Source organism: Lepisosteus platostomus, chromosome 13 (assembly GCF_059453375.1).
Source record: "Lepisosteus platostomus isolate fLepPlt1 chromosome 13, fLepPlt1.hap1, whole genome shotgun sequence".
Taxonomy (NCBI): Eukaryota; Metazoa; Chordata; class Actinopteri; order Semionotiformes; family Lepisosteidae; genus Lepisosteus; species Lepisosteus platostomus.
The window spans coordinates 14,411,149-14,425,191 of record NC_142623.1 but is presented as its reverse complement, the minus strand read 5'-3'; the positions used below and the strand labels follow the sequence as shown (position 1 = coordinate 14,425,191).

The 14,043-nt window shown below is 56.8% G+C and overlaps 1 protein-coding gene across 3 annotated transcripts in view; it reads right to left on the bottom strand.

The window, feature by feature from the left end:
* Nucleotides 1–14,043, bottom strand: part of camsap3 (calmodulin regulated spectrin-associated protein family, member 3) — a 44,068-nt gene that overhangs the window by 8,611 nt on the left and 21,414 nt on the right. The window contains exons 3-14 of one of the 3 annotated variants that reach the window (XM_088603381.1): nt 13,257–13,397; nt 12,735–12,821; nt 11,177–11,209; nt 9,760–9,807; nt 7,170–7,308; nt 6,098–6,237; nt 5,176–5,269; nt 4,606–4,657; nt 4,341–4,411; nt 3,640–3,712; nt 1,343–3,515; nt 655–776 (exon numbers count right to left, since the gene is read on the bottom strand). In XM_088603381.1, the coding sequence (XP_088459507.1) occupies nt 655–776; nt 1,343–3,515; nt 3,640–3,712; nt 4,341–4,411; nt 4,606–4,657; nt 5,176–5,269; nt 6,098–6,237; nt 7,170–7,308; nt 9,760–9,807; nt 11,177–11,209; nt 12,735–12,821; nt 13,257–13,397 (3,173 nt within the window). The remainder of the gene's footprint in view (nt 1–654; nt 777–1,342; nt 3,516–3,639; nt 3,713–4,340; nt 4,412–4,605; nt 4,658–5,175; nt 5,270–6,097; nt 6,238–7,169; nt 7,309–9,759; nt 9,808–11,176; nt 11,210–12,734; nt 12,822–13,256; nt 13,398–14,043) is intronic. The other 2 variants (XM_088603382.1, XM_088603383.1) reach the window with 2 other exon arrangements.

Below are 14,043 nucleotides of genomic sequence, written 5' to 3'. Positions count from 1 at the left end.
GTGTTAGTACTGTGCACGCTGGTTGGTCGGTCAGTCAGTGTGCACGCTGGTTGGTCGGTCAGTCAGTGTGCACGCTGGTTGGTCGGTCAGTCAGTGTGCACGCTGGTTGGTCGGTCAGTGAGTGGGAGTGTTGGTCGGTCAGTGTGCACGCTGGTTGGTCGGTGAGTGTGCACGCTGGTTGGTCGGTCGGTGAGTGGGAGTGCTGGTCGGTGAGTGTGCACGCTGGATGGTCGGTCAGCGAGTGGCAGTGTTGGTTGGTCAGTGTGCACGCTGGTTGGTCAGTCAGTCAGTGTGCGCGCTGGTTGGTCAGTCAGTCAGTGTGCACGCTGGCTGGTCGGTCAGCGAGTGGCAGTGTTGGTTGGTCAGTGTGCACGCTGGTTGGTCGGTCAGTCAGTGTGCGCGCTGGTTGGTCAGTCAGTGAGTGGGAGTGCTGGTCGGTCAGTGTGCACGCTGGTTGGTCGGTCAGTCAGTGTGCACGCTGGTTGGTTATTGGTGGGTCAAGCGACAGAAGTCATTTCATCATGCGTGATCTGTGATAGCACAGAGGCCCCTCTAACCCCTACATCCTGGACATGCCTGGGACAGCGATAACGACACACTTCATTGCCCTCCTGTTCCAGTCCGGGGTCTGTGTCACACCACCACAGCACTGACCTGGCCTCTCGCTCCTGCTCCTGCCACTGCCGCCTCCTCTTCAGCTCCTCCGCGCGCTTCTGCTGTTTCTCCAGGAGCGCCGCCCGGCGCTGCGCCATCTCGTCCTCCGGCCGCGCCTCGTCCTGACGGGCACACGGACACACGCTCAGGCGTGGACATGCACAAGACCGGCTGACCGACTGACAAACAGACGCTGGTCTGGCCTGGGGACAGCAGCACTGGTTTTCTAACCCTCTGCTGTCCAAATCCCTGACAAGGACAGGGCAGACTGGGAGGAGATTCTTGTCCTCTTTACGGCTCAGGAACATAACCCCCACCCTCCTCGGAATGCTACGATCCCAGTAATATAGGCCAAAAATAAATAATTGATGGTCTGAGTTAATCATTCATGGTGGAAAGCCTGTACAAGCACTCTGGTCTACAAGCTATCCTTCCTACCTCCCTCTTACCCCCTCCCTGTCCATCTCGCCTGCTTACGGTTCGGTGCCCTGTGCACCATGGGACATGCTCGTGGTGGAGAGCACAGAGCACCCCCGAGTCTGGCATTTCACTTGGCCTTTCGAGAGGACTGTCCTACGCCAAGGGCCAGCAGTATAGCTCAAGACTTCCAGGGGGTTAATTCTTGAAGTTCCTGAAGCGAGGGACTGCTCCTGGCTCAATTAAGGACCACACCCCGGCCCAGACTCACCCTGAAGAAGAAGCCCAGTCCGCCCCTCTGCTCGGGCTCCGTGTGGTCGCTTGTGGAGTCGCTGAAGCTCTCGGGGCCCTCGTCCCCCTCGGCCTCCTCGGGGTCGCGCAGCGAGGACAGCGGGATCTCGATCAGGCTGCTGCGCTTGCTGTTGAAGGAGGGCTGCAGGTCGCTCTCAAAGGAGCACTCCGAGGGCGCCCCCGAACTGCTGCCCCCTCCCGGCTCTTTCCGGGAGGAAGAGGGCCCGACGACGGGGCCCACGGGGGGCCGGGTGTGGCCCTCCAGCTCCAGGCTGAACATGGCAGGTTCCTCGCTCGAACCAGTCTCAGAGGAGTCGTCCTCCGGGCCGGGGGGCTTGGGGATGGGCCCCAAGGGCTTGCCCGGCTCTCTGGGGCTCCGGGGGTGCCCGATGCTGAAGGAGGAGGAGGTCTGGACGGGACACTGGCTGGGGGAGAACTTGCGGAGGTGAGGCAGGTTGTCCACGTTGTTGGGGGGGGTGAGGACGCGGGTGAGGGGCGGGAACTTGAGGTCCAGGGGGCGGGCGTGCTTGGGGCTCTTGGGTGGCACGGACTGCGCCCTCCGGGGGGCCGGCTGGGGGGATTTGGGAGGGGCGGGGTGGCTGGCGGGCTTGCGAGACGGGGAAGGCGACGGGGAGGAGCAGGAGAGGTCGGCGGAGCGCGGCGTGGGCTCCCGGGACGGCCGGGGGGACGGCAGCGGCGGGGCGGCGGCGGTGGGCTTGGGGCTGGCGGGGATGACCCAGGCCTGGGTGGCGGGCTTCTTGCGCATGAGCTGCTGCTGCTGCTCGGCCAGCCGCTGCATGTCGCTCTGCAGGGAGCTGAGCGCGGCGTTGAGCTTGGACACGGCCTTGTTGTAGTCCCCCAGGTGCGCGTCCTCCTCCGGCTTGCGGATCTCCGGGGAGAAGGTGACCTGCTTCTCCTGGCGCGACCCGTCCGCCAGCTTGTCCCGGTCCTCGGTGGGGGGGGGCTGCTCCTCCTCGTCCTCGATGCGCGCCAGCCGCTCCTCCAGCGTCAGCTGGCCCAGCTCCTCCGGCACCTCGGCCTCGGCCTCGCCGCCGCCGTCCTGATGCTTCTTGAGCTGCATGAAGGCGCTCTTGCCCAGCCGCTGGCGGTGCTTGGCGAAGATGGCCTCGATGCGCTTCTTCTGGGCCTCGATCGCCCGGCGCTTCTCCTCCAGCCTGGCGCCCAGCTGCGACATCTCCGTGTTGAGCGCGGGGCTCTTGCTGGGGCTCTCCTCCGATCGCTGCGCCCAGGTGGTCATCTGTGGCTCGGGGCTGCCCCTGGGGGTCTCGGTGGTGGCGGCGGCGGCGGCGGGCGCGGCGGGCACCAGCTTCTTCTTGAGCTCCGCGAAGCTGGTCATCTTCACGCCGCTGTCCGAGGACGAGGACAGGGACAGAGTCCCGGTGCCCGCCTCGTCTCGGGGGTCCCCGTCCGCGGCGGCGGGCGCCGGCGCGGCGGGCGCTTTGGGCAGGTCTTCGGAAGCGTCTGAGTCCACGCTGCCGTCCCGCAGCACCGAGTCGTCGTCCCGCGAGGCCCTGGAGCCCTCCGAGGTGCGCCGCGTCCGCCGTTGGCCCCGCTCCCTCTCCTGCGGCTCCCCCGAGGGCCGGTACATCATCCCCGCGCGGGACGGGGCCGACGAGCTGAGCCGGGAGGGGCTCCCGTTGTGCCGGAAGCCGGCAGGCTCGTCCGGGGAGTGGAGGTAGAACCCGTCCGCGGCGCCGTCCGGGTGTAACCGGGGCTCCATCTTGCTCTCGCTGTGGATGATCTGCAGGGCCTCCTCGATGGTGGGCAGGTCGGCGTAGCCACTCTCCTCCAGCCCGTTCTCCAGCCCCTCGGGGTCCTTCTCCATGCGCATCTTGACGGGGGGCGTCTGAGTGCCCCAGGACGCCCTGTGAGACCCCAGGGGCCCGTTCTGGCCGGTCTGGGCAGCCGTCTGCCCTCCCACCCCCTTCCCCTTCCCGCCCAAGTCCGGGACCTCCTCGGAAGAGGTGTAGGTGGCGCGGGGGGGGGCGCTGGGCGCGGGCTGGAAGACGTTGGGCCCCAGGCTGTCGGAGCTGATGGAGCGAGTCATGCCCACAGGATTCCCCATCACGATGTCCACGTCGCTGTCCAGGCCGAACGGGATGCTGAAGGACACGGCGGAGGAGAGCGGGCGGCTGGGCACGGAGAGGGAGAGAGGTGGGAGAACAATGAATCCTTGCGCGCAGGAAGAAAAGGACAGGGGGAGGATGGGAGAAGAGTGAGCAACCGAGAGAAAAACAGATAAGAGTCGGGCTGTACCTGATCTGTCTCTTGGGCCAGGTCTTCCCTACACCCTCCACATGTGGCATTGAGGTAGACTGTGTCAGGGCTCCTGTACACGAGACACACAGAGAGTCGAGAGACCCGGTCAGAGGCTGAGACAGGGGCTAGCCAGCTCTGACACACACAGAGAGGCAGAGAGAGGATCAGGGGCTGGCCAGCGCTGACACACACAGAGAGGGAGAGAGCAGGTCAGAGGCTGGCCAGCGCTGACACACAGAGAGGGAGACAGAGGATCAGGGGCTGGCCAGCGCTGACACACAGAGAGGGAGAGAGCCGGTCAAGGGCTGGCCAGCGCTGACACACAGAGAGGGAAACAGAGGATCAGGGGCTGGCCAGCGCTGACACACAGAGAGGGAGACAGAGGATCAGGGGCTGGCCAGCGCCGACACACAGAGAGGGAGACAGAAGATCAGGGGCTGGCCAGCGCCGACACACAGCCACACAGGGAAGGAGAGAGCTGACACTGCACCCCAAGACGCAGCTCTCCTGTGTTATGCATTCTAAACCCCAACAGCAAATCCCTGCTTTTCACTAGTGAAGACAAGTTTATAGGCTGTGCTTCAAACCATTCGCAACAGGACTCCATGGGAAGAGCAGCATGCAGCCTAGCGAAGCAAGAGCAGGCAGTGGGAAAGCACAGGCGTGATGGAGGAGCGGTGCGGACTGCGAGTCCCTACCTGGCACGCCCCCTGGGGACTGCGGGGAGATGGGCAGGAAGGGCTGTCTGAAGACGAAGGCAGGAGAGGCACTGAAACACACCAAGTCAACAAATCACTGGAGGCTGGAGACGCGCCAAGCACTGCTCTGCGCTAGAAAAGGGCTTTTAAAAGGACACTGCCAACTCTTCTGGAAAAAAAGGGGGATTTAGAGGAAGAGGAGGAGGGGGGGGGGGGGGGGGGGACAGGGAGTGGAAGGGCGAGGTCTGAGCCGAACGCCTGGTACCTGTTGCTGTTGGCGCTGGTCGGCGTGGTGCAGTCGCTCAGTCCGGATGGGTCTGCAAAAACCAAAAAGACTTTTCACGGCGAGGTCCTCCAGCTCCCACCGTTTCACCGAGCCACGAGCCGGGAGGAGCCCCTTCCAGGCCGGGGACCAGCCGCTTTCTGGATGTTTCTACCATCCATCCGCTTCACCCAGTACAGGGCAGCGTGGGAGCCGGAGCCTAACCCAGCAGGGTACCATCACAGGACTCACACTCACACTCACACTCACACTCACACTCACACTCACACTCACACTCACACTCACACTCACACTCACACTCACACTCACACTCACACTCACACGGGCTAAATTTTCCGAACAGCATGTCTTTGGACTGCGGGAGGAAACTGGAAGACCCAGGGGAAACATGCAAACTCCACACAGACCGCACCCCACGAACTGAAGCCAGGCCGCGCGAAGTGCTAACACGTGCACAGCAGACCCCCTCCACGGTATTGAAACACGGGTTTCTCCTCCCTGTCGGCAACACAAGGCTTCGGGCCAGCTTCCTGCCTGCGCTTGAGCAAGTACCTTGCAGGTCCAGGGGCTCTTTGGGCTGAACGAAATCCGGCTTCTGCACCTCGAAGCAGCCGAACAGTTCGGCCATGAAGGTCATGATGTTCACCTGTCAAAACAGCCCCACAACTGTTAGTGGTGCGTCCTGGCCAGAGGGCAGGAGAGACAGAACTGTAGCTCGTTTCTGCACGAATCTGCCGGGACCTCGCTCTCTTCAGAAGCTCACACGAAACTGTGCTGCTTGGCAGGGTGGCATGGAAGAGAGGGGACCCCTCTAACACTATGCCCTCCTGAATCCCTGAATCTACACACACAGGCACAAAGACCCTCTTGTTTCAGAGCTCGTTAGTAAACAATTAGCGGAGAATTGTGCGTCCTGTGAGGTGGAAGACGGGTGGGTGAGGGGAGGACCTGTGGTGCCAGCCAGGCCTGGATCGGACAGTGCCAAGCGTGGGACAGAAAGAGACGGTGGGCAAACCCAAACTCGCAGGCCGTTTGTGCAGAGGGCTGCCACAGCCACAATGACCCTTGACAAACTCCGCCTGCGCTGGGCCAATTTTTAAAGACGGATGATTTAATGGATTTCTTTTGCCCTCATTTCTGTGCAGGACTCCCTGTCCAGGGCAGACTCCTGGGCTCCCACTGCCCCAGAGAGCAGGTGAGTGGAGAACGGACAGCGCCGCCCTGCTGGGAACTGGGTCAAAGCACAGCCACTGATCAGGGGAACAGCGAGCTCACGGGATCCGGATACAGAGCTGCGCTCTGAATGAGCCCGCAGACAGACTGACCGATCCCCAGTCCCATCAGCTGCCTTCACTGAATCCAAACGATCCATTAAACAGAGGAATTGACGACATGTCGGGGGCAGGGGGCAAAAGCACTTCCGGTCTCTAAAGCGCTCCGAGTCCACCTGGAGCCGGGCGGAAGGTTGACGTACCTTGAGTGCAGGCGGGGCGTACAGGAGGTCCTCCAGCGCTAGGGGGCAGCAGCTCTTCAGAGCGCTCTGGCAGAAGTCCTGGATCAGCTGCAGGTTGTACAGGCTGTCAGCCACTGACATGGTGTCCTTCAAACACACGTCTGTGGTGGGAGCAGAGCAGCAGGAGACAGACAGTCACAGTCAGTCAGTGAGCAGTGGGGCCCACAATTAACACAAACCACTTGATATCATGTAGAATCTTTCTGGGGCTCATTTAAAAGTCTCCGGGAGGTAGTTCAGAGATCCTTTAACCTGAGGATTGCTTGTGCCTTTATTTTCTACTAGATTCCTCTATTAATATTGATTTTGGCCTTTCGAGACATGTGATGTATACAAATATGCCACCACCAATACTGAAAACCCCAATTCTGCAGCTGTTCCAAAAATAGTTGAAATTCAATGCATTGACCCAGTTAGCCCTCTCCACAGATTTATGCACTCTTGCGAAGCTGGTGAGAGGAAACCAGCAGGGGGTGTCGTCTCTGACTGGTACTGCAGGTTTCTCTGCCCTATTTCACAGCTGCAGCTGGACTAGGAATGGTCCGTTACTGAATCTTCTGGTGTTGGAAGCACTATGAAAAGTGAAAGACAGAAGTGAACTTCGGATTGACTTATTTGTGCAATCTTCAGACTGATGTTAAACTATTTGGCCTTAAGGATGGCACAGCGTCCTGGCTCTGGGCTCTTAATTGAGCTGTACAGCAGCGTCTCACCCCTCCCTCTGATCTGTGCAGTGGGTCTGCACATCGGTGGGAAGAAGTGGGCCCAGATCCATTGTGATGAAAGGCGCTATATCGCTGCATTATGAAATATAGCACCTGTTTGATCACTGTTAAAGCCTGGCAGATTCCTGCACAAGAAAAGACCAAAACCAACTGACAGCTGAGAGCGGGACCCTGGGGAAACCGGGGGCCATGTCTGGGCGAAACAAAGGCGACTGAGCCCCCCTCAGCCGGTCCCTCTGCTTTAGGACCGACGCGGGGGGCTTTAGGGCACGGGGACGAGACGCTGGACGAACAGACAGCGCACACACCTTCCAGGCGGAGCAGGCCGGGGCAGTAGTAGTGCACGACGGCGGCGATGGCGCAGCCGTTGGACAGGTCCTTGGTGCCCGCCACCAGCGGGAAGGTGGGCGTCTGCTTGTGCAGCATCTTGTCTTTCCTGTAGCGGATCTGAGAGCGAGAGGGGAGAGGGTGAGGACCGGCCGGCCGGCGGAGGAAGGATTCCTCTCTCCTAAGGAATCCCTCACGACCGGGGAAGGGAGGTGTGCTGGGAGCTCAAACGCCGAACCATTCCAAACTGTTCCAGGCCCGGACTTCGGCACCGCCCGCTCCTTAATGGCAGAGCCTGGTTCGTCATGCACTGATCATGCCAGCTAACGAGCAAGTCTCCCCAGAGATTTGCCACTTGTTTCTTCTATAATCCCTGAGGTACCCTCACCAAGCCTTAATGCCTTCAGTGTGGAGAATTTGCCCTATCTACCCCCCACCCCAGTTCCCCAAAACTTCAGGTGAATAAAGTGCACCCCCTAAAAAGCTGTAGCAAGAGTGCAGGCCTGACTGAGATAAATTGTTGGCACTTCCCTGATGCCAAAACCAGGTCTGTGGACACCTAGAATATTCAGCACTAGTGATAGCGGTGGGGGTGGTAAATCGGTGTTGCACAATGCTCTGAAGCTCATTGGTGACTTACTGCTTTGCAAAGTGTGTGTAACACAGATAGACGTCCCCTTCTTACTTCCTGACTTGCCTTGGCCAAATTATAGTCAGCCAAAATGCTCTGTTCTGTTATCCGCAGCGCCACGCAAAAAAATATATCTACGTCTTTCTTCTTACATCTCAATTAAATAACTGCAATGTCCCAAAGTCTCCTGTTTAACATCTGGCCTAAACTAAGTAGCCAATCATTCGATTCGGCTGATCAGTTATCTTTAGAGGACACCATTACTTTCCCCAGAAACCCAGAGAATCGGTCTGCGAGGTCAGGAAAACAAAAATGAAAGAAATCAAAACTGCCCCCCTCCTCCCCCCCTGTCACGAGCGAAGCCAGCCAACAGTCCAGAAAAATCGGCACAACCCACAAAAGGTAAAAGAAAGACAGCAGCAGAGACGAGGACTACGATAAAATACACCCAGCGGCGTCGCAAGACACAGCACAGGACAGAGCGGCCAGACAGGGGCGTTCCGCAAACAGCGAGGGTGCGGGACAGGCACATCAGAGCAGCAGAGGAAGTCTGACCCCCCCCCCACACACACACACAGGACAGAGAGACGAAACACTCCCCCCCAGCCCCCTCATGCAGACGAGCGACAGGAAAGAAAATGGTCCAGCAAGCTCACAAGACAGCAAGATGCAGGAGGACAATGCCTGAATGTGTTGGAGTGGGAACAGAAAACAAAACTGAAATCAAACAGGTGAGCTGGTGGGGGTTGTTTTTTTTAGTAAAAGGAGGGTAGCTCAGCGCGACAGTCCTAGGAAATGCTCGTACTGATTCTACGACCCAACAAAACGGCTCACCTGAAACGAACTCCCAACCCAATCCGATCCTCCCCATTATTTAAAAGGACATTTCATTTTAAAAGACCACAGGGTATCTTCTCCCAGAGTTGGCCCGATAACTTTGATCCATGTCCAGTAAGTACTTGGTGTTTGTGCCTGCTCTGCATTGTGCCTGATATTGGCCTGCAGTACGTATCGATTGTGGTGTGATGGCCGCTTGTTTTAACAGGCCAGGGCCCTGTGACAGTAACTGCACAACACAGAATGGCTTCTTCTGCTTCAAACAGTCAGCGCTGTGCCAGAACTGTGCCCCTCCCCCTGCTCCAGCTCGCCCGAGCTCAGAGCTGCTGATGCGCAGCGAACAAGGCGAGAATCATCCCTCGGAGCACGCTAACCTCCTTTTGCTTGGCCCCTGCTCGTGAATTTTTAAGGTTTAATGGGAGTGTGAGAGCCCAGAGAGAGCAGGCCTGATCCGGGGTGGCTGCGAACTGATGCGATGATTGCCGAGTCGAACCGACAGCATGCCACTTCAGTCCAGCACTGAAGTCGGGGGGGAAGGGAAAGAGGGTTACGGAGCTCTTGGCCCTCGTTGGGACATCATGCCCGCTATTGTGGTCTCTGTGCTGCAGATCCCCTTCCTCTGCTTTAATTTCAACCTCACAGCTACTCTTCCACGCCTGTTTAAACAAGTATCTTCTGTCCATCTGTGTGACCGTCCGCATCTGGCCCTGCAGATCACATGGCCTCCTCACTGTTCCAGGCAGTGTTGCTGGTTTGAGTCTCCTCCCGTTTTGTGCCTGGTGTTTTGTTGCACAGACCCAGGACAATCTATTCTTTAAGAGTGGTGCCTTATCAAAAATAAAGTCAATTTTTTTTCCGGATACGCTCAGCCTCTAAACCTAACAAAACACAGACAAGCAGCTCTCCAAACAGAGAAATAACAGCAGTGCTGTACCCCCCCTTTAGTCAAAAAAATGAACGAAACGAATGATAAAGTGGTCAAAGAGAATTAAAAACAAAACACAGTAATCCAGTTAGAACAGAATGGAAGTGTTCTGGTTTGTGAAGTAAATGTGTATACTGGACTTGTCTCTACTTTTGGAAGAAACTGAACAATACATTACCACAGGAGGCTTACTCCCAGACTCCTTCAAACAAAAAGCGATGGCATGCTGAATGCAAATGGCAAAGAAAGGAGAAGCATAAATGCCATGTCACAGACTGAGCTGCCAAGAGTCACAGGGGCGGGGTCTGGGGCGGGGCAACAGGGAAAGACAGTCATGTGACCATGCATGCAGCTTCTCTGATTGGGGGCTGGAGGAGGTGTGGCTTGTGGGTGGATCAGAAAGGCATGTAAATAGGATCATTCCACTTGGTAATAATACTATACATGACACACCTCTTCCCCGCCCTCCCTCGATCGTCTCCTAGATCATGCCAGTGGCTGGGGGTACAAATGTGGTTTGGGTCCAATTCTTGTGTGTGGGGTTTCTAATCAACATCACCCTATTTTAGCACAGTTCGTGGGACATGCTCAAGGCAGAGCAATTGACTAATGATGCAATTATGGGCCTGATCGTGGGCCCCAGACTGAAGAAACACGCACAGTAAATGCTGAAGAACCCAGACTCGGACATTCGGGAAACAGGGCTGGGGTCACCCCAAGACCCTTCAGGTCATTTCTGTGCTAGAGGCCGTGGCTGTGATCCAAGAGACAGGGGATATGGCTCAATGATGTATGCCTACTTGCTCAGTGGGCTTTAACTCAACACACACACGTCCCCGAATAAGGTTGTGTCACAGCAACGGATGCTGGGATTGCAAGTCAAGGAGAAAAAACTAAAAAAATGATCAGGTTCACACTAGACGTAAGCCACAGGGAGAACGCAGGCCATCCCTGAATGCTCCCCACCCTGTGTCTGATCTGTAACGAGCGACAGATTGCACCTCTCAGGAGTATGGCAGACGGGGCATGGCGATTCACTTGCTCCAACACCAAGCGAGGCGTGGTTCCGTCTGACCCGGTCAGCCCGAGACAGGGGAGCCAGCAGAAAGTGGTCTGAGACCAAACTCAGAGGAGAGACTGATAAACAGCAGGGGTAAAAAAAATATATAGACAGAAAAAAATTTGGGGTAAGTGCGAGGCAAAATGATATTTTAGGGCAGAGCAGGGCAGATGGGGCAGGAGTATCCCAGAATCCGTGGCTTTGACACACATGATATAGGGTATCATGCACAAATCTATACTTCTGCCCTATAAGACAGGCTCCTCCTACTCCAAGCCAACCACACCCACTCCCCTCCCGGCCCCGCCCCCGGCCCCTCCCCCCTCCGCCATTATTAACACACTGGAGATGCCAGCACCAGCCCGAGACAGCTGCTGTGAGTGTACATGGATCTCTCTACACGCTGCCAGGGCGAAGCGCAATGCAGAGCGGCCGGGAGCGCTGTGCTGGCTGGTCCTGTCGCCTTTCGGGGGGCACGACGAGAAGGGGAGAGAGTTAGAGAAAGAACAGAGGAGAAGAGAGAGCAGCCACTTACAGGAACCAGCTTCCAGTACCAGCGGGTGGGGCACTGCCACAGAGGAGCAAGGAGGAAGGTCAAGAGGTCAGGAGGTCAAAGGTGGAAAAGGAGAAAGACAGGTGAGCCGTTAGAAGCATTACGGGAGCAAAAACAGTAAAACGTCTGTTAAATGCTGGTCCCGGTTTTCTTATATGCTGCAGCAAAGGGGCGCCCCTCTGTGTGCACCTCCTGAAGCAGAAGCAGGGGTTCGATCACCCCGAAGTCAGCAGGTTTTCCTGATCTCCTTATGTGAGAATCAGCTCTTCGGCCGGGAGAAAGATTAAAACTGATCCCATGAAGATCAAACTGGATCTGTCCCTCCCGGACAGCTTTCAGACGTTGGCGAGTCGGAGACGGAGAAAACCCGCTCGGTTCCAGATCCCGGGGTCTCCTGGGAACCCCTAGTCTACAGCTGTGCCTGTCCTGGGCTGTGAATTACTCTCGCTCTGTATTTCTTTATTTTTGACAGACATTCCCGATAACAAGAATGTGGTTTTAACAACAGGCGCTCCAGGACTCCATTGTCTTCATGGCCCTTGAGGATCTGGAAACGCTGCCAGACAGACAGCTGAGCCTGGGCATTTAACAGAGGTTTTACAGGATACATTCATGTACGAAAACAAAATGACTTGATGTGCATAATGAAGGTTTACTTAGTACATTTCCTAGGCTGAGTTTTTTCATTCCCTGTTATACTTCATTCTTTCTCCTTCTCTTGTGTGCTCTCTCCTGGTTTTTCCTCCTCCCCCACTCTGTCTCCTGGCCCTCGTAAGGAATCTTAACTACTCCATTAGATTAGTCCAGATACCGACACCTAACAGCAAAATCACTAGAACTTCACTGCTTTCGCGTTTTTCACCTTTTGCTTAATAACAAAGCAGTGCAGGTATTCCTCTGTTCTAAGCCCCTCTCTGCAGCAGGGCAAGCTTTGTAGTGGGGCGCCCCTCTCCGCAGCAGTGCGCGCTGTGTAGTGGGGCGCCCCTCCCCGCAGCAGTGCGCGCTGTGTAGTGGGGCGCCCCTCCCCGCAGCAGTGCGCGCTGTGTAGTGGGGCGCCCCTCCCCGCAGCAGTGCGCGCTGTGTAGTGGGGCGCCCCTCCCCGCAGCAGGGCACTCTGAGTAGTGGAGCGCCCCTCCCCGCAGCAGGGCACTCCGAGTAGTGGGGGCACCCCTCTCTGCAGCAGGGCGTGCTGTGTAAGGGGGCGCCTGCGAGACACACTGACTAGTGGGGGGTCCTTATCTGCAGCAGGGTTGCGCTCCATAGTGGAGTATCCCTCTCCTCAGCAGGGGGCGCTGAGCATTGCAACGGCCATGCATGACAGGGATCTGCACTTCATGGTGGGGACGTGAAGCCTCTGCTGTATCTAAAGCACACTGGGATTCACGTGCGCTAAAAAGCACTGTACTGAACGAATTATTCCTTGCTCATGCGTCATTAGGCACGCGTGTGTGTTCCTGCTGCTGCGTGCAGATGCGTGAGCGCGTGATCCTGCCGTGTGCGTGCGCGTTCACACACGTGCTTCGTGGGTCGGAGGACTCACCGAGGGCTGGCTCTGCTGCAGCTCCATGCCAGGTTGCGACCGCTGTGCAAGGCCCCTGTCCGTGCTCTCCCTCAGCTTCTGAATGCACTGCCGGAGACAGGACACAGGGCGATCAGGCCACCTGAGCCGGGCTGGAGCTGTCGGCCAGCACAGGGGCGGAAACACAGGGTATCACCTCTCCCAGGGCAGCTGAGCTCTCCTTTCATCACCAATGAAAGGAGGGCACTGGGTCACGAGCAAAGACTTAGCTCACAGCTCAGACACAAGAAGCGTCTATCCTGAAATTTGGAATCGCTGTGACAACTCCTGTGCTTCTCCAACATGCCCACCAATCAGAGCAAGTCATCTTATGACATCACCGCAAGCTCCACAGTTCCCGACAGGGTGCTGATCGGAGGAGCACCGCTCCTCTCGGTGACATCACTGTGAGCTGAGCAGTACCCAGCAAAGTCTCGGCAGGGGCTGCTGGCCGGAGAGCCATGAGGACCCCTGCTAACTAATCCTCATCCACATGCCACCTACCTTGTTTACCCAGTAGAGCACCGCGTTCTCCCATTGGCTGTCGGCGCCAAACTGCTCCAGCCCAGCGGGCATCTTCACCCTGCCCATCGTCTCCATGGCGCAGACGGACATCAGCGAATCAATCACCGCCAAGTGAGCGCTCTGCACCAATCAGAAGTGGAGAGGGGAGGAGTTAAAGCCAAGGAGGCAGGAGGCCCCAAACAAGATAAGACCCGCTCATAACTCAAGTTCAATTCATATCTACGTAGATTATTCCCTTCATGATGAGGTTGTGGTTCTTGTGAAAGGACTACTCTCCAACAGAATATATGCTATTTATACATGAAATCAGGCAGGAGCAGAGGTGTGGGTTTGGGACTGGAAACTTGAAGGGACTAGAACTGGGTTCGAATCCCAGGTTGATTCAGACTGCTTCAGTTCTATAACTGGGCACAAGTACCAGATTCCCTGAATAAAAGGACCAGCCAAATAAATTATCACAAAAATACAAGAAACAATGTGTAATAGTACATTCTTATAAAGCAAGCAGATCCATTTGTAAATTCTTAAAGTACAATGCTTTGTGAAACTCATTTCTCAAGAGTCCCTCTTGAAGCTGAACACCACCGCCAAAAAACAAAACTAGAGGGTATTTCTGCACCAACGCAAGAGGGAGCTCAGTATATAGTAGTACACAGCTGTTCACCGCACAAGCAGTCTGTGAGACGTCTACACGTTACTAGACAAAGGAAAGAAAATTCCCAGAATTGCCACTAGGTGTCGCCACAGCCCCACTGGGGCTGCCCTG